This window comes from Mytilus galloprovincialis, chromosome 10, assembly GCF_965363235.1.
Source record: "Mytilus galloprovincialis chromosome 10, xbMytGall1.hap1.1, whole genome shotgun sequence".
Taxonomy (NCBI): Eukaryota; Metazoa; Mollusca; class Bivalvia; order Mytilida; family Mytilidae; genus Mytilus; species Mytilus galloprovincialis.
Window position 1 is genome coordinate 57,292,602 of NC_134847.1, and position 18,957 is coordinate 57,311,558.

The following is an 18,957-nucleotide window of genomic DNA, read 5'->3' on the forward strand; positions in this document are numbered from 1 at the left end:
AAAATGTCAGATATAGTTCTTAAGTGGTGTTTTCTGGTCATATTTTAGAAGAAACTTCTTCTCAATAGTGTACATAAGTTATGATTATATTTCAACTCATGATAAGAACATAGTTTTTTTTTTTTTTTACCTCAGATTTTTACTTAAGCATTTGGCATGGTGTTTTCCCCTTAAAGTCAAATACTGCTTTTCTGTTAAGGAACATATTTGCCACTGGACATTAAGAAACCAACAATCAATCAATAGACCACTTTTGAGTTCATCCGTCACCGGAAAAAACTCATCAATTAGACGCGCCTTTGAGAGGTCATTTACCCGATAGATGGGATCGCCTGTATCCCTGCACTATTAATGATCATCAAGCGTCTAATTGATGGTCATTGTACAGGATAAACTAGAAATAATGTATGTTTTGTAAGTACTTAATTGTGAATCACAATTCTCTAATGACAGCAGTGCTGAATGTCAAGTATGAGAATTTAGTTTGCCAAATAAATCGTGCAATATAGTATTATAGTTTTCCAACCACTAGCTCAACATTGGAATGGAAGTGACAATGCCCCTAAACCCACGAATGATGTTCATTAAAACCAGAGTTTTTGACGGAAATGCATCAAACTGGAAAGTTGTTATTATTTAGGAACAAACATTTCATAATAAATGTACTTCCTGGTCATGGTTACATGCATTTTGAAAAGGCATCAATTTATTGAATTTAAAGGGGGTTATCAGTTCTGCTTTAAAAGAAATAAGCATAACTATTCCATGGCTTTTGTAAGAAATATTGTGGTACTTAGATAAATCATCATAGAATCAAGGCCATGTTCGTAAAATGAATCGTAACAATAATTATTGTTCTGCCAATTGTACTAATAAACTATGTATTACTGCAGTTTGTAGACTTTAAATGAAGGGTTCCTGTTTAAATCCTCTAAATTTATATTGCTCATTGACATAATTATTTGCACATTTTAAGTTCTTTGTAAATATTTAATACCTGTAATATAAGTATATTAAAATTTCATAATCTTTACAATAAATTTTCAGCTATTTACTAAAAACGACTTAATTACTTTCTGTCAGGGAACATGTAATTTGAATAGAAATTATCACAAGCATATGTCATTTAGAATCCAGGATATTTTTCTATAAAACTTATCAAAAAGTTTTAGGGATAACAAACATTAATAGGAAATAGGATAGTCTGTTTAAATTGCAGTCTATAAATAAAGTTTATTAGAAAGTGTTTTCTAAGGCAAGAATTATTAGAATTGTGGTTCATTTGTACCGTTAATTATATATTTTATCGGTTTATATTTTCTGATGGTATAAAGCCAAAAAAGCAGTTATATAAGGGAAACAAATTAAAACTAAAATTGCTGAATCATGTAGGATATTAAAGTACACATACAAATACTTTTTGTACTATAGCATTAGAGTAGATAACATAAAGTCATATTTGAAGAACAATTAAGCTTTTTTGCTGTGATATGTGTTGCTGTTGTGACATCCACAGTGATTGGGTTTACCAGCATTTTCAACATCCATAAATATTTACAGGTTTATATCGAACAATCATATCTGTATAACACTTTATAAATTAATTTTGGATGTTACATATCTTCTGATTGGCTGACGTTATTTTGTTATCAGCCCATAGACATAATTTAGTCATGTGACAGTGACGTCATCAACGTTTTTTCATGGTTTTCTACGGTTTAAAATGGAATTTAGAATTAAATTATAAGAAATGACTGTAATATTTTTTCTGTCTATTTGAAATAACATAAAAAATGTGGTGCACACTGTTAAATAAACTGCTACGTGCGTTATTCAGTGTGCACCAAATTTTTTATGTTATTTCTTCATAAACAGAAAAATATTACAGTCATTCCTTAAATAACAAACTACTTAATAATGTTGTTGCTTGTTGCACAATGATTTCAGCCAAAATAATTCCATCAACAAAAGCAACAACAACCTTTTTATATGCACCAACTGAATTCTCTAACTTTCAAAATTTCCATTTTATTATCCCATGTATTTTAATATTGTACAGTGTTACCCATTTTTTCTCTCAATCTAATGGATAATTCTCCAAAATTTGTTGGTCTTTCATAATTATATTTCAGTTAAATATTACCAAATCAGATGAAGCATTCAAGAAAAAGGGTTAATTGAGTTTATTCCAGTTTATATTTGATTTTTTGTTTTAGATTTGTTGACATGCCAATAAAACGCCACATTCAGGATGAAAGGTTGACACAAAGTGTTCCAGTCTTTAGTACTAGTAGTAGAGCTGATAAAAGTGCAATGTCTTCAACTAAACCAGGTTCCACTGCCAAATTTACAGAGGTAATTATACAGAACTAATTAACAACCATAGCTGTACAAGCTGTTATCGCTATTTTGTGCATTTTCCGTTTGATTTTTTTTTTTGTGTGATTATTTTCATATCATGCTTCTATCTTGATATGGAAAATTATCCCTAGAAACTAAGGCACGTGGAGTTAACAACGTCGTCAGAGGGGAAAATAGCGATAAATAGATTATCATTGGTTATCTCAACTCGATTGCCTGTCTAGCTTTTGCCATACCGGCTCAAGCAAGAAAATCAATCTCTTTGAGATGATCAGCGATAATCTATAATTAGCCTGAGTAGGTTGTAATCTTATCCCTCTTTACAAAATATTTTGTGTAAAACTTTGTCAGAATGGAAGAAGATCAATGTAAGGGGGATGGGGGTACACCTATAAAACAAAGCATACCTGAATATTCCATGACCACCAGTACACCAGTGCAGCAAGACATACCTGGAACATAAAGGGAAGTAATTATCTTTTGAATAGCAAGAAGTATTCTCATCTTTTTTTATGCCCCATTTATGGACATTATGTTTTCTGGTCTGTGTGTCCGTCCATTCGTTCATCAGTTCGTTATTCTGTCCGTCTGTCCCGCTTCAGGTTAAAGTTTTTGGTCGAGGTAGTTTTTGATGAAGTTGAAGTCCAATCTACTTGAAACTAAGTACACATGTTCCCTATGATATGAATCTTTCTAATTTTAATGCCAAATTAGAGATTTTTCCACATTTTCACTGTCCATTCAACATAGAAAATGATAGTACGGATGGGACATCCGTGTACTGGGGACACATTCTTGTTTTAATTATATTTTTTTACTTTCCAGTCAAAGCCAGACTCCGATCAGATATTCGACCTCAGTACAAATGCTAGTACAGTAGTGCATTGGTATACTGACCTTTGGACAGGTAAGACATTTTTCCCTTATGGAAATGTACTATATTCTTTTAAAACTACAGGTTGGTGAATGATGTAAAGATTTTTCATATACCTATAGGTTACCACTGTTCTCTTGTGCCATGTCTAACTGTAGTCAGTGAAATTTTAATATATTTGATTTAAAATTTGTGTTTTTCTTACAAAATTATGCTTTAGATATACTGTGTAAATAAGTTGTAACATTTTGAGATATGATTAAACGTAAAATTGAAGAAAAAGATATGACTGCTAATCCTGATATTTTATTGGAAATTGAAAAAAGCTGTTTAGGAACTTGAAAAGTAATAGTTTACGGAGATCAAATATTTCAAGTTATCATTTAAAACATTAATTCAAATACTTGAAAGGGAATATTAGATAAGTTTAAATTTTGACTAGAAAAGTTTTATTTAAACAGTAATTCATAATCAAAAACAAACACAACTTCTTGATTTTCACTCTCCGTGTTTGTTTAACATTGAATTACTTAAAAATGTAAACACATAAAATATTTAAATTACAGGGTAACAAATTAAATTAATTGTATTTGTAAATGCATTATACAATTCTTCTTATATTGGCAGATGTAAAACGAAATGAATTTCTACATAAGCTGATATTAAAATTAGATCCTCGACAACATTACTTTATATCAAGTTTTATGTTGGTAAGTATATACTGTGATACTGGTACTATTTACATTCCCCAGTCAACATAACTTTATATCAAGTTTTATGTTGGTAAGTATATACTGTGATATTGGTCCTATTTACATTCCCCAGTCAACATAACTTTATATCAAGTTTTAGTTTGTTAAGTATATACTGTGATATTGGTCCTATTTATATTCTCCAGTCAACATTACTTTATATCAAGTTTTATGTTGGTAAGTATATAAAACTGTGATATTGGTCCTATTTATATTCCCCAGTCAACATAACTTTATATCAAGTTTTAGTTTGTTAAGTATATACTATTGGTCCTATTTACAATCCGTATAATCATGCTGTGTATCCATGTAAAAAAAAAAAAAAAAAAAAATATTTTAGATATAACTTTATTCTCATAAAGCCAATGCATTACATCCGTACAGAGATAACAAATACAACAATAAATATTTACAAAAAGCATAAAACAAGCAAGAGAGGTTACAAAAGTTACAAGCCAGGAGTACAAACATAAGTATTGATATTTTTTATAAAAAAACAAAGCTTCTTCAGAACTGGTTTTCTTGTACTCTACAAAAGTTCAGAGAATTGAACTATATTTTAACAGTGTGTAAAATATTTTGACATTGTGTAAAATATGCAGTTAACTACTATTTTCATTTCTGATGGAAAAAATGCATTCAAATATATAATGGTATTCGTTAGACAAGCTTGAAGTTAATTTAAAACAGTATCTGGTAGCATTTATAAGAAACATTAGAATAAAAATCATATATGTAAGAAACTTTATAAGAACTTGAAAAAGTTATCTTAAGACTAATTTATACTGAACCTGAAAAAAGAGTAACTTAGACACCTTTAGTTAGTACTAAAAAATTGTCAAGTAAAGATTTGTAAAAACACATGTTTAGTCAATATGTAAGTTTTAATTCTTCTGGATATAAGCTTACACTTCACAGATTCATAGTAAATATTACAGCATTTAGTACTAAATAAATGTATTTACTTGTATTAGTTTATTTTCAAGACACTACTTGTTTCATACATAATGAAATTTATATTCTAGACAGAACCCATGTATGTTTATTCGATATTTAAAATTTGATCAGTATATAAAAACTAGATCATCATTAAAGAATATAGTCCTTTTAAAAAAGATTGGTTGTATGACTGGTTTCATATTTTTAACAATGGGATTAAATTTAATTTCTGATATGGTAAATAAACGTGAATTGATGGCACAAAAATATATTCACTACTACTTATATAAAGAATCTTAAGATAAATAAATGATTTTAAAATATATTCACAATAAATAAAAACTCAGTCATCTTTTGAGGTACCAACAAAGCAATCAAAAATTCATTTTTAGCAGATGAATGTACTTAATAATGTATGACCTTAGTTTCTCAATAAATTCTAATTTATCATCTGAAAAATTTAAAAAAATAATTTTATAGATCATTTTAGTTCAGAAGCACTAAATGCTATTGAGAATAATGTTATCTTATATATTTATATTCACTTTTTAAGTCAGCATTAAAATGCATTATTAATGGCTTCACTTGATAGACTTTCAATTGAAGCAAAGATGTGTAAAACGTGATATTTTTATTCTTTCTTAATTTCTTATAGAATCTACCGGCACTAATTTAGACATTTTTACATGTAATCTTTTTTCTACTTTTATATTATTCCTTTTTACTAAATAGGAAGAGTGACTCCTCTTTTCTTGGGAATTTTTACCTGCAACTTACCAACTTCTTTTTCTGTGACGATTATAATAGATAAATTTCCTGTTGGAAAAGTGATTCACTTTATAGGTTTCCAGTCCAAAAAGGGATTCATTCTAAGAGTTTCAATTTGGTAAAGGGATTTCCTACATAGGAATCCAGTTGGAAAAGGGATTCCCCTTGTAGGTTTCCAGTTGGAAAAGGAATTCCATTCATGTTACCAGCTAGAATCTCTAAACAACCTAAATATAATTATGTATTATTATTATTGAGTGTGCAGAATTGAATACTCTTGAACTCTCATCAATTGAATGACAACTGTGAAATTTAAGTTTTTTGATAAAGACTTAGAGAAAAAAATTTGTGTATCATTTATCTTTATAAAGCATAAACAAAGAAATGGATTTATGAAAATAATGTAGTTTACATATAAATGAATTGAAAGATACAGATGAAAGGAGTAAGTTCGGTAAGGGCCATATTTGGCCCCAATTATAAAGTTCATAGTTACAAGACAATAAATGCTTTAAGTTGCCTTAAAGACATGTGAGAAAGTTAAACAGAACTGTTTTTGTCAAAGTTTAATTCTAACACGTTGATTTTTACATCCCAAAAAGGTCAAGATAAGGGATTTTTGTGAAATTTCACAAAATCAGCTGGATTTCAACCAAATAAAGGACCAGGAAACATAGAGTGCAGGCGTCGACAAGCTTAATATTCAAATAAGACATGTGAAATGTCTTCACAAACATTATTTTAAAAGATCTTTGTTGTCGACGTATGCGCTCTATGTTTCCTGTCCAATAATCTTTTTTTCGTCAAAAATCAATATGAGTAGAACTTGTGACGTCACAATGAAACGCAGAAACGTGAAATTTTCAATAAAATGGCTTATATCCTATCTAGTCAATGTATTAGCTATAATTTATCGTGATATTGGTAAATAAATCCGAATTTGAAATTTACGCTAAAAATGGGGGCCATTTTAGGACCTTATCGAACATACTCCTTTAACCCATATGACGATTTTCTACTTATTTTTCAGGTTAGACGACATAGAGACTTTTTAACCTTACTTCCAGAAAAAATAGTTTTATGTATACTGAATATTCTAGATCCAAAGGAACTATGTAAATGTGCTGAGGTAATGAAAAATTCACTGTACCACTCTTATAGCATTGCTTGCCGATCTTAAAAGACAGTAGTAATGTCCTTTACTGTCAGGCATTAAAAGGCCACTTTCAGCTACCATAAGGGTCAAATTGATTAAAATTAACCATGATTCGTCAAATTATCCTAATCCTGATTTGTCAGAGGTCTGAAATAATTGTCTGTACCGTTATTTTTGGGGAATAAATTTATGTGATTCGTCAAAATCATTTTATTTTTTATCGTCTAAAAGAAAGTGCACATTTTATCGTCATGCACCAAAAATTAACGTTAACGTCATTTGTCACGATTTTTTACTGTTATTCATCATGAAGGTACAATGTACCCCCATTTCCAACCTCATAAAACAGCCAAAATCAGTTAAATGGGACCATAGCAATTACCAAAACGGCGAGAATCAGCCTAACACTTTCACACTTATAACTGATTTTTTTTCAAAGCAGTATATTTCAACTTCTTATTTTTTTTATTATGAGCACCAAATAGTCTTATTTTATATTTTTTTCAGCAACTCATTTGAACCACGTTACTACATGTTGTGAATTACGTTACTTGCTCTGCTCTTATCTTTCTAAAGAAATTACCAATATGACAATCCAAGATAACCATAAATCGAGATATTAAAAACTTCAATCACATATAAGTTTTGGAAAAACATCGATCTTTGTAGACATTTTGCATCTCTAATTTTTTTCCCAGTTTTTTTCCGACGTCATAATGAATTATCTTCGGATGTTTTTCTAGAAATTGAAATACATATTTTTCACGTTTGAATATATAATATATAATCGCAATTGAATGCTAGAAATATTTTTCAAATCAATATAAGTACATATTTTATTCCATTTAAAAAAAAATCTGTCCATAATTTCATTGTATTAACTGAACTTCTTTGCATTGGAAAAGCATCTATCAGGTAACGTAATTCACACGAATACTCAAATGTTTTTAAAATGCAATGTTTGACTTAAATGAAGTATATATATACATGATATATGTGTAGCAATATATTATAAAGTTTGATTCTTTGTTTTATGAATACATAATGATTGGTGGGTGTCTGGAATGAGTTCTGGTTTTACAGTATCATATATGAATAAACAAATAGTATTCTTATTTGATTTAATCAACAAAATTCAAGAAACAAACTTTATATCAACAATTAAAATATGAAATTCATAACGTAATAAGATAGAATTTGAAAATTTAAACCATTTAACATATATATTATCTATATTATACGACAAAGGCATAGAAACAATATTCATGAGTCAGTGGTAACGTAATTCACTCAAATTCAATTAGACAAAATAGTAAAAAATGAAGCAAAAACGCCAAATATCTCAATGTATTTATGGATAAATTTGATACATGGTCGATATTACAATTAATTTAACATTCATAAATGAACAGATAATCATCAACGTTCACTTTTTGTGAATTACGTTACCACAAGTCATGAATAAAGCATATGTAAATGTTTGTTTTTATAGTAAACTTTCAATTTTATTTACATCATCCGGCAATAATTTGTACATTCGGACAGGTTTTCTGCCTACTGGAGCCGGGTTATTGACTTGACAAACGATGTCTGTCTCTGTAACCCACAGTTCTTCAGGTCTTGTTGGCCACTTCATGGTGTGGGATACAGGATTGCTCTTTGTCATAAAGGCCAATTGATATTCATTATCATTGTTGTCAAAATCAAGCACCTTACAAATGTACCAAACATTGTCATATACACTTGCCACAAACGTGTCCTTTTGGTAGCTCTGCTCAAACACTATTGGCGGTTGTGCTAGTAATGACTCTCCTCCTTCTACGTGTCGCTCTACTTCTTCTTCCTGTGGATCATTTGCCTGTAATTCAATCTCGTTGGTTTCAGTACCAGGTGCATTTCTTTTTTGTTTCCCCTCCAGAGAAACAGATCGCCAGCCGTCACAAGCAGGATGAAAGCGTCCGCCACTAAAACAAAGTAGACAGCCACATGAGGTGTTTCTTATGCTTATTACATTTCTTGTAATAGGAACAACAGCATGTAATTCCATGGTGCCTTTCACTGCAACAGCATTCCATTCTTTCATTTCGTTGTTTGCGCTCTGACATTTGGATTTAGGAACGAAAATGTAAGTTATGTTACTTGTTTCTTGAGACTTCCCCCAGTTGAAGAAATCTACTGGTGTTTGGATTACAACCTTTTGTTGTCTAACGGCCATGTCTGCAAGTCGTTTTGCCGTTCCACCTACCCCGTCGCAGGGTCCCTTTCCGTGTCCAGCTTCGAAGTAATGCCAAGAGGCTGTGATTCCATCAAACAACATACCATGTAACGTTACTAAATGAAAAATGTATTTGTTCCTGTATTGTGATGTTGGCGAATCTGTGATGTAGTGTACAGCTTTAGTTCCAGGAGCTATTTGCAAAATTTTTGGTATCAAATCCTTTATGAATGCATATACCGTTGATGAATTGTGACCTGGTTCGTCGGAAACGAACACGAACGATTTATGATGAAGATTAATATCGCCGTCAACTTTATAGTATAAAACAACGGGATGTAATGTAACGGAAGCTTTGTCGAAATAAGCGGATTGAACTTCATCTGCATGCACGCATGAATAATTTTCTGCGAAGTCCATTTGACATATGACATTATATTTTGGTAAGTTCTCCTTTAGTGTCCGTATTTGTTCATATTGAGTTTGTACCCTGTATACATGAGCTCGGAACTCATTTAACGATGTTCTGATCAGTGTGCCGAATTCCTGTTTATTTGCCTCACATTGCACAACATTGATTCTCTTTTTCATCATTCCCTTCTCCTCTACATCAACCCTTTTCCATTCAGAGTATTTTATTTTCTCATCTTCCAACTCAGTTATTTTTGCTAAAACTTCCTCATCTGTCATCTGTCTTATAAGTTGATCTGGATTTGATGTAGTAGTAATATTTAGTGCTTTCAATGTTCTAACTTTTAATGCCTTATTTTGATGGCGCTGACAAAGGCACGTTCTCCTGTTTCCAAAAGATGCTAATACATAATTTGCTGGCCGAAAACGTCTGAATACAGAAACACTTAATTTTGTGAGTACATTCTCTGACAAAAATTTCTGATGTAGATTGTCTAAATAGTCATTTAACACTCTTTTTTGCTTTTTCTCTTTTCCGTCTTTTTTGTTGTCTCTTTTTCCCGGAAGACAAGTACTGTTATCGTCCCTCTCGAGAAAGACTAATACTTTTGAATGAAGATCTTCTCTTGCAGCCTTCATGCGGGTTTTCTTTTTTTCCTTCTCTCTTTTTGATTTTATTTTCATCAGCTGTTTCCGATTTACCTTGATGTCATAGCTTAGCCTTCTAATGCATTTATGATCTCGTATGGCCTTTCCTGTTATAACTTGTAGTACAGGAAATTTGTTTTTCTCGTGACTTACTGATTCTTTAATTTCTGATATAAGGCAGTTGTGATACGTAAGTTTCTTTTGAAGGTCCGGATATTTGGTCGGAGAAAGATTAGCTTCTCTCAAATCTTGATTTGCTTTACGCATAGGGCTTGTAATCGTTTTTTCCAGATTGTTCTTATTATCTTTATTTTCTCTTGCCATTCTTCTTTGTAATCTTTTTGTAATAGTCCAGTTGCGTCTTTTCAACTCCTGAATTTTCTGTGTCATTTTATTTATTTTATAATTAGCTTTGGCAACTGCTCGACTTTTTCTTTTTCTCGTCTGAATTTTGCTTCTTGATTTCAATGGAAAATTTAGCTTAACTAGCATTGGAGGTTGTTGTTGTTGTTGTGTGTTAGATCTTGTTGAGCACTCTGGTACTTCGTCTTTGTCATTTTGTGGGACTTTATCTTTAGCTCTCTTTTTTGCCATGCACTGTCGTATTTTCGTCCTTCTCTGTTCTAGTTTTTTCTTTGATAGGGCGGATGTATCAACATAATAACGTTTTACTCTTTCTCTCTCTTTCTGAAGATACGCATTTCCATCCTTTTCCTTTTTGCGATCTCTGTAGGCTTTTTGGATTTCGGCTCTGCTTTTCCCCATTTCAAGCAAATCTAAAAGAAAAAAAATATATATAGTTTTTTTTTTGTCTATATGTTAACAATAATTACTCATGAGAGACTTATCGTTAATGTATAAAAAAATATGCACTTATTTTCGTATCACGTATGTATTGTATTGTATATATGTATGTGTATGTATGTATGTTTACATATGGTATTTACTTTGAAGTGAGCAATATTCAAGCTTTATCATGAAAAGAACAAGGTGTAATAAATTGAAAGTATCCGCCATTGTATAGGACTTGCATATGCACCCTCTTTTATAAATCATTGTGTGTAAACAATTGTGTTTTCAATGTTAGGGGGTAGCAAAACCGTTGTTTCTTTTATTTCGATACTCCCGTTTCATTACAATAACATTATCTCATAAATAAAATCGCTGAATACCCTTACTTATTCTATGTGAATTACGTTACAAGAAGTGTGAACTACGTTTTCTCGATAAATGAATATGACCCATCACCTTACAGAACTTTCAGTGCTTTGATTTTTAATGCATGTAAGTTCGACATATTTTTTATCCCCTATAATAGGGTTCGAATCTTTCATGTCAAATTTATGACTTGTTTATGTCAATTTTAATATTTACCTACCACAGAAAGTTCATACACTTTTGTTTAATTGTTTGTTTTTGCATTTTCCCAAAGCACAAAATTCGTCTGCTACAGTTTCCGGTTGTGAGTTATGAATAAAGGAAAGATTTTTGCACCAAACACAAGGTTAAAAGAAAGATTTAGTTTTGCCATGGTAACGAAGTTCACATCACGTATTTCACATTTTATGATGGAACAAGATTTTTTCCATGAATAATTGCCTCCAACAATGTCAACCATACATTTTTTTTATTAGGCTTATGGTATTGTTAAATACTGGGTTCGTTTTATGTCTTGTGAATACCTTATTATGATATATTGGCGTAACGTAGTTCACATTCTTAAATAAATAAATAAAAAAATGTTAAAATAAGTTTGTTTATATATAGACACATATCTATATTACATATTAAATGATACACCTGTTTTTAAAAGGGTAAATGGCTATTATTTTATTCTTTTTAGACACATGTTCTCGGCAAGATTAGATGGTAGACATGAATTCTACATGTACGTAACGTAATTCACATAAAATGACTGGACATTCGATAAAAATTTATTTTTGATGGAATTTTAACTTATACACGTACCTTGCTATTTTTATCTGATTCTGTAACTGTAGAAAGGTAAACAGCGCGCAAATTGTACCGCTATTGATCATATTTTGATACGTAAAATGCAATGTCCTTTTTTGCAACCGCTTTTGGACACAGCGTTTTGAGTTGGCCTTCAAACTTCAAAATATCATAACTTTTTAGTCTGTCATCAGAATATCACATAATTTGAGGACTTTTTTGTAATTTTTTTATTTTATAAGAATACACGCCGTTGTTAGACCAACTACTTTTTTATATGATCTAAAGCATCAATGATATGCGCTGGACTCGTTTATGTGGTATTGGTTCCATTTAACTGATTTTGGCTGAAAACCCCTGTAAATTATAAGTCATACCAGTTATATCAAATTGACATATTTCTTCTTCTTCTTTTAATCACAGATTTATATGAAAGGTCTTTCTATATAAATTCTTTTTTTTAATAAAATTAAATGCAGTGTTAGTATATTAAATACAGATAACTTGTATCAGACTAGTTTTAATGACAAATGATCTAGATATGTAAATAGATCAAGAAGGAGGTTTTTGTGCATCTTAAACTAGTTTAACTCCACCACATTTTGTGGCCGTATCAAGTCTAGGTCTCTGAACCATGTGTTGTTTTTGTTTATTTGCTTGTCTATTTTTTTTTTAGGGATATTGAATTATTGAATTTGGCATGGTCTGTTGAACTGTGCAATAGATATGGGATTTCTTTAAAAAAAAAAAATTTTATATAAAGAGCAAGTTCAGATTTTACTATTGTGGTACTTCATTTATGAATTATCAAAGGTTTGAATTAACAAAAGCATTTAAAAGTGTTAATATCAAGGTTAGCAATATTCAACCTTGACCTAATCGAACATAAAGCATTTGTCTAAGATCTATTGTATTTTCCAGGTTAGTAAATCCTGGTACAGTTTAGCACATAATAACAAGCTATGGAAATGGAAATGTGATGCTGTCAATATTAAAGTGACTATACCTACAGACCCTGTATGGAAAAAAGTGTATAGAGATAATGTTATTCTGGAGAGGAACTGGCATCATGGCACTTACAGGACGGTAGACATGAAGGGTAATTCAGCTCCGTAAGTAATTACATATTGTCAAAATTGTATTAGATAGATAATGTATATGAAATTTGACTCCAATCTTAATTGACTAGGATTGTCAGTTTTGTTATTGAAGGTCAGTGGGTTTTTTCAGGCACTCCTGCTAGTTCCACCTATAAAATCTGACCGCCGCAAAATAGCCCAAAAGTGGGGTTAAAACACCAACGATCAATCTATATATGATATTTGCATGAAAATGCAACTAATTAAAGGAGTAGGGGCATTAAGGCCTGGTTTTGGCCCAAGAAAATAAAATGTTTGATAACTTTTTCAAATTGGCACATAATCTTTAGAAATGCATAGGGCCTGAAGAAATATAAATGAAAAACATTAAGATTCTGATGGGATGACGTCACAATTACATCATAATATGTACTGTTTTCACAAAAACGATGAAAATTCAGAATTTATGCAGTTTTCTATCTTTATTTCTGTTGTGGAAACATCGTGCGCAGCCAAGAAACAACAAAATAATTTAACTGAAGCTTTATAATTACTATTGACAAAATCTCACCAAATATAAAGTTGTTTCTTTGGTGCACATATACTTTTCCAATCGAAAATATACTTAAAAATTTGATGAAAAACAAGGAAAATCACAAAATTTTACAAAATATGCAAATTAAGGCATGATTTGTTGCCATGATAACTTGTTCAATGTCCATAATTATTTTGTTTTTCTGAATACCTTCTACCTGAGATAACTTTTCAGTAATTTAAAAATATGTGTGATGACATTTAAATTTGCAGTAATTTTTGGGCCAAATAAGGGCCTTATTGCCCCTACTCCTTTGAAGTTAAAAAAATCTTTCAGTTGTAATAAAAATAAAAAGATGTGGTATAAATGCCAGTGAAAAAAACATCAACCTGAGACTAAAGAATGAAAATGTTAAAACTGGCTATCTACCAAGGAAACAAATTGACCTGGAGAAAATTTATGACCGAACTTTCAAAGCCATAAGTTGAAAAAAAACTACCAATATGATATAAGCAACATCAAAGCTATTGTCTCTCAACCAGGAGACAAATTGCCTTAAAAATTTAGTTTAATGGTAAATATTTAGCTTATAAGACCATTCTTTTTCCAGATGGAAGGAAGCAGTTGGGTATATTTATTTAGCATTTTTTCATTGACTAATTTATTTATATTTATATTTTTATGATAGACGTGTTTGAGACAATGCATATTGCATTACATGTATTAGCTTTTTTATTTTTTGTATTTGTTTGTCTTGTGTTGTGCCCTTTCTTCTTTTGCGCTATTTTGATTTTATTATATTTTCTGCTTTACTATATTCACTATATCCATTTATTATTAATATTCGTGAATTTAGTTCTTTATATCTGTATATTCACATATCTTTTTAAAAGGTTTCTCTGCTTTTTAAATTTCTGATGTAGATCGACACACAATTACTCACAAAAAGCAGCTTTTTCACATATAGAATTGAACAAACTTAAACTATTCTTGTCTTTAGATTTTTCAGAAAAGTTCATCACAATTTTTGAATAATTTTCTTTATTCTCTATTCTGTAGATACAATTGAGTTTAATATTGTTTATAAAACCCATTCTCTGAATTACATATTCTTCTTGCATTTTATGCCAGTAGGTTTCTGGTGGACTTCTTTTTAAGTTTAAGATCAGTTTCTTAAGTTAATTTGAGATTGTTTTATAGAGAAAAAAAACCAAAAGTTTCATACTAGAGAAATGGTCAAATGTAAAAAAAAAATATCAGAATATCAGATAATTTAACTTTGGATTTAAAATGGAGAATGGAAACAGGAAATGTTCATTGTCATGGGTACACATTTTCATGGATTGATGAAATTTTATTCATTTATTTTGATAAATGCATAATGTCTTCTGACATTTGAATAATCATCTTGACCTTGACCAACATATCTGAATGGGTATTTTTTCAAGGTCATCAGATAGAAGTTCATAGAACAGTGGCCCTATTAATTCATTGTAGTCAGAGTCCAAAACATAAGGATATCATGCATTCAATTTTTTCACTGTTTTTATGATACTGTGGATTCATTATTGTTTGTTGGATACCAATTTTCGTGGGTTTTGTGGGTACATGTGAACCATAATTTAAACGTCATTGAAATACAAGTTTCAATAAAGTTGTATCCAGATTTTGACACAACCACGAAATCGCATATCCACGAAAATGCATGGTTTCCATAATCGTGTAAATTGGTACCTACAAAAATTTATGAAACCACTGTAAGACACATATGCAAAACACCTTCCATTTTCTATCCATCCTGCACCAGATATTATAACAGAAGATGTTGTCTTATTACAGGGTCGAGGCAGTCATCTTTGACAGAAATATACTTGTCAGTGGAAGTCAGGACAAAACAGTCAAAATCTGGGACATTAAGACTGGAAGATGTGCACATACATTTGAGGGACACCAAGGGGGAGTTTGGTGTCTTAGTTTCTTCACCCCTAACCTAATACTGAGTGGTTCTCATGACGGAACTATCAAGGTAATAACAATGGTCTTCCTGCAACTAGTAAAACAGAAATACTCAGTTAGTTCATTTTTCAGAGCTGATCTGATTTTATATGAGGGTTTGGATGGGGTAAAATGATTAAAGAATAATGCCCTTAAAAAATGAAGATTAGAAAATAACGGGCAAAAAAAATGAAGATAAGAGAAATGTGTAGTCTAATTTTTTGAAGATTAGAGAAAAAAGGGGTTAATTTTTTTGAAGATTAGAGGAAAAAGTGGTGAAAATTAAATGTTTACAGAATAACAGACACCACCACCCCCCCCCCCCCCCCCCCCCATCCAGACCCTCTTATATGCCAATAACTGAAATTACCACCATCTTGGAACTGTTCTGTACCCAACTTCATGAACATGATAGAATCTCTCTTATTTTTTGCTGCTTATTTTCTTTAAAAACATTTTCTAGATTTTGTATTTTGTACATGTTTCATGGTGATTTTTTTTATCATTGTGATGGTTTAGGAGAGGCAGAGGGATTTAAGTGGTTGGGAGTCGGTTTCACAAAAAAAAACTAAGGACTTTAATTGATCTTAAGCCAAGAACAGATATCTTGGACAAAAAAAATCTGAAATGAAATTACTGCTTGATTAAATCAAGGATTTATATAGTGACACTATCCCGGGACACAATACAAATACTGAATTAAATGAAATTTTTGGCTGTGATTTAAATGAATCTCTTTTTAGATTCAGTAAAAGTCAACTGTACTGTGTAATGGATTTTCAGATCTATTACTCAACAATTTCCTGTTATCTGTCAAGTATTTGGTCAGGTGTATCATCACTGAGCAGTAGCTCACAGTTTTACTTGTTTTACCCTACTCTAATTTAGTTCATAATTATCACACTGCTTATGCAACAATTATTTCATTTTACAGATTTGGAATGTGAAAGAGAGAAAAATGGCGAGATCTATTCTAGCTCATGATGGACCAATATGGGCCATGGTCAGACATGGGAAAATATTAGTTAGTGTATCACAAGACAAAACTGTAAGTACCAATGGAATCTACAACAACCCCTAAGCCATAGTAATACATATGAAATAATAAAGGTGTATTAGTTGTGTGCAATCAATAGTTTTAAAATTGTTATAGGCCAATAACATCCTTCTTAAAAAAGCAACCATTTTAGAAATGTTTAATCTAATTTGCAAACAATTTTATTTTAAATTATACTTGAACACATAATGTTTTACCAAAAATATGATCTGATTATTTTGATGCATGTAATACATAAACTATAAAACATATACATTGACTCATTTTTCAGGCTAAAGTATGGGATATTTCACGCTGTTTACTACTGAAGACACTGACAGGTCATAATAAACCAATATTTGCTGTAGATATGAATGAAGATGGAACCTTAGTTATAACAGGATCTGCTGACAGGGTATGTTCAGATAAGTTTTTTTTTTCAGTTACATAAGGACTATCATAAAGGTCACTACATTTATTGCTGTAGTGAAATAAATCTTGGTTATTGAAATCCTTTAGAAAACTTTTTATAAGTGAAAAAATTAGTTAAATTAGAATTTATGATATGGTGCTAGAGAACCCTAATTTCAACTTTGATGTCATGATCATACCTCTTTATTAAGGAAATTAAGGATATTTCTGTGTTTAAAATGTAGTGCTTCTACTATGGGGATCTTCAACGACCTTGACCACTCATATTGGCCTTTAAAATGGAGTGTATACGTTATGTAGAAAATAAATTAAGGGGAGATAATTTATTACATCTGTTATTGAAGCAATACTTCTAATTATTTTGACAGACTGTAAAGATATGGGATGTGGAGACTGGTGAAGTAAAGAAAACAATATGGGTGAGCAGCACCACCTCGGTGATGGCTGTCAGTTACCATAAAGGGTTCATCGCTGCTGGGTACGACAATGTTGTCTGTCTACACAGAGAAACGGGAAAACTTATCAAAACCTTCAATGAACATGAGAAAAGGTAACTGTTCATATATTTTTACAATGAATTTTTAAGTACATTAAGTCAATTGAAAAAAAGTAAAATTAATGCATTTATCATCTTAAAAATATGTGACAAAATAGACTTCAAGCTTCATAGTAAACAGACAATTCTGCCATCATGACATTTATATACATATTACTGTCAGATTCATTGTGAAACACATGCATCAAATAAGCCTTATTAAATCATTTCAATATGGTTATTATATTTTATGTTTTAAAGGGTAGAATCTGTGCAGCTGAAAATTGAGGATCCAGAGAAGATAACAGGGGCAGTAATAAGTTCTGGACAAGGTGGACTGGTCAAAATATGGAATACTAAAATGTAAGTCTCAGTTTTGTTTTAAATTTTAAATTTTAAAGTTCTTTTTCAATAAGTTTTCAATAGTGAAGTAAACATCAGAAACTATAAATTTAATGAGTGAAAAGAATTGAACCTAATGTTCAGAAATATGATAAACGTTATTTTGTTCATCTATCAAATCATAATTGATAATGATTTCCTGCCAAATGTCCCTAAGGGAACTTTGGCGTTCTCCATGGTCTGATATAGCAAAGCATGTTGGAAGTGGCACTAAATACCAATAATCATTCAAACCAGTAATTCTATATAAGAAGATGTGGTATGACTGCTTATGAGACAACTCTCCACCAAAGGCTGAACAATGAGGAAGGTTAGCATATATAGGTCATTGTAAAACCTTCAACAATAGCAAAACACATACTGAATAACAAGCTTTAGAAAGCACTGAAACAGTGTAATTTAACTACTATGGATTCATTTATTTTCGTGGGTACCAATTTTTGTGGATTAAGGAAAACTTTGGTTTTGTCAAATTCTGCCCACATTCCTTTAGAAAATTTGTCATTTGTTGAACATATTATTAAAAGTATGTTCCCTATTGGAATTTTGAAAACAAGGATTTGTTGAACACTTAAATTTGTGGTTCCCCTGTACCCACAAATTTCACAAAAATAAGTTTCCAAAGAATATTAATAAATTCTCAGTATCAAATAATAAAGGAAAAACAAATATAATATACAACAACTAACTACAACCACCATATTATAATTTCTGTAGGTCAAATGTATAATGTTATATGAGGGTAGAAATGCCCTTTACCGCCAGCCGTAAGACTGTCATTTTATGCTAATGTTAGTGTCAAATTGGTTAAAATTTTACAGTGATTCACCAAAATATCCTTAACATGATTCGTCAGAGGTCTCAAA

The 18,957-nt window shown here is 30.9% G+C and overlaps 2 protein-coding genes across 3 annotated transcripts in view; one reads left to right on the forward strand and one right to left on the reverse strand.

The window, feature by feature from the left end:
* The window catches only part of LOC143047928 (uncharacterized), a 33,121-nt gene that overhangs the window by 13,319 nt on the left and 845 nt on the right, over nt 1-18,957 (forward strand). Inside the window, exons 5-15 of one of the 2 annotated variants that reach the window (XM_076221277.1) lie at nt 2,217-2,355; nt 3,187-3,268; nt 3,863-3,945; nt 6,725-6,823; nt 12,999-13,189; nt 14,302-14,319; nt 15,531-15,717; nt 16,621-16,734; nt 17,015-17,137; nt 17,523-17,704; nt 17,951-18,052. In XM_076221277.1, coding sequence (XP_076077392.1) covers nt 2,217-2,355; nt 3,187-3,268; nt 3,863-3,945; nt 6,725-6,823; nt 12,999-13,189; nt 14,302-14,319; nt 15,531-15,717; nt 16,621-16,734; nt 17,015-17,137; nt 17,523-17,704; nt 17,951-18,052 — 1,320 coding nt within the window. The remainder of the gene's footprint in view (nt 1-2,216; nt 2,356-3,186; nt 3,269-3,862; nt 3,946-6,724; nt 6,824-12,998; nt 13,190-14,301; nt 14,320-15,530; nt 15,718-16,620; nt 16,735-17,014; nt 17,138-17,522; nt 17,705-17,950; nt 18,053-18,957) is intronic. The other variant, XM_076221278.1, reaches the window with a different exon arrangement.
* Nucleotides 8,337-12,108, reverse strand: LOC143048797 (uncharacterized). Its single transcript, XM_076222670.1, has one exon. It carries the CDS (start codon nt 10,887-10,889, stop codon nt 8,337-8,339), a length of 2,553 nt encoding a protein of 850 aa, XP_076078785.1. The 5' UTR covers nt 10,890-12,108.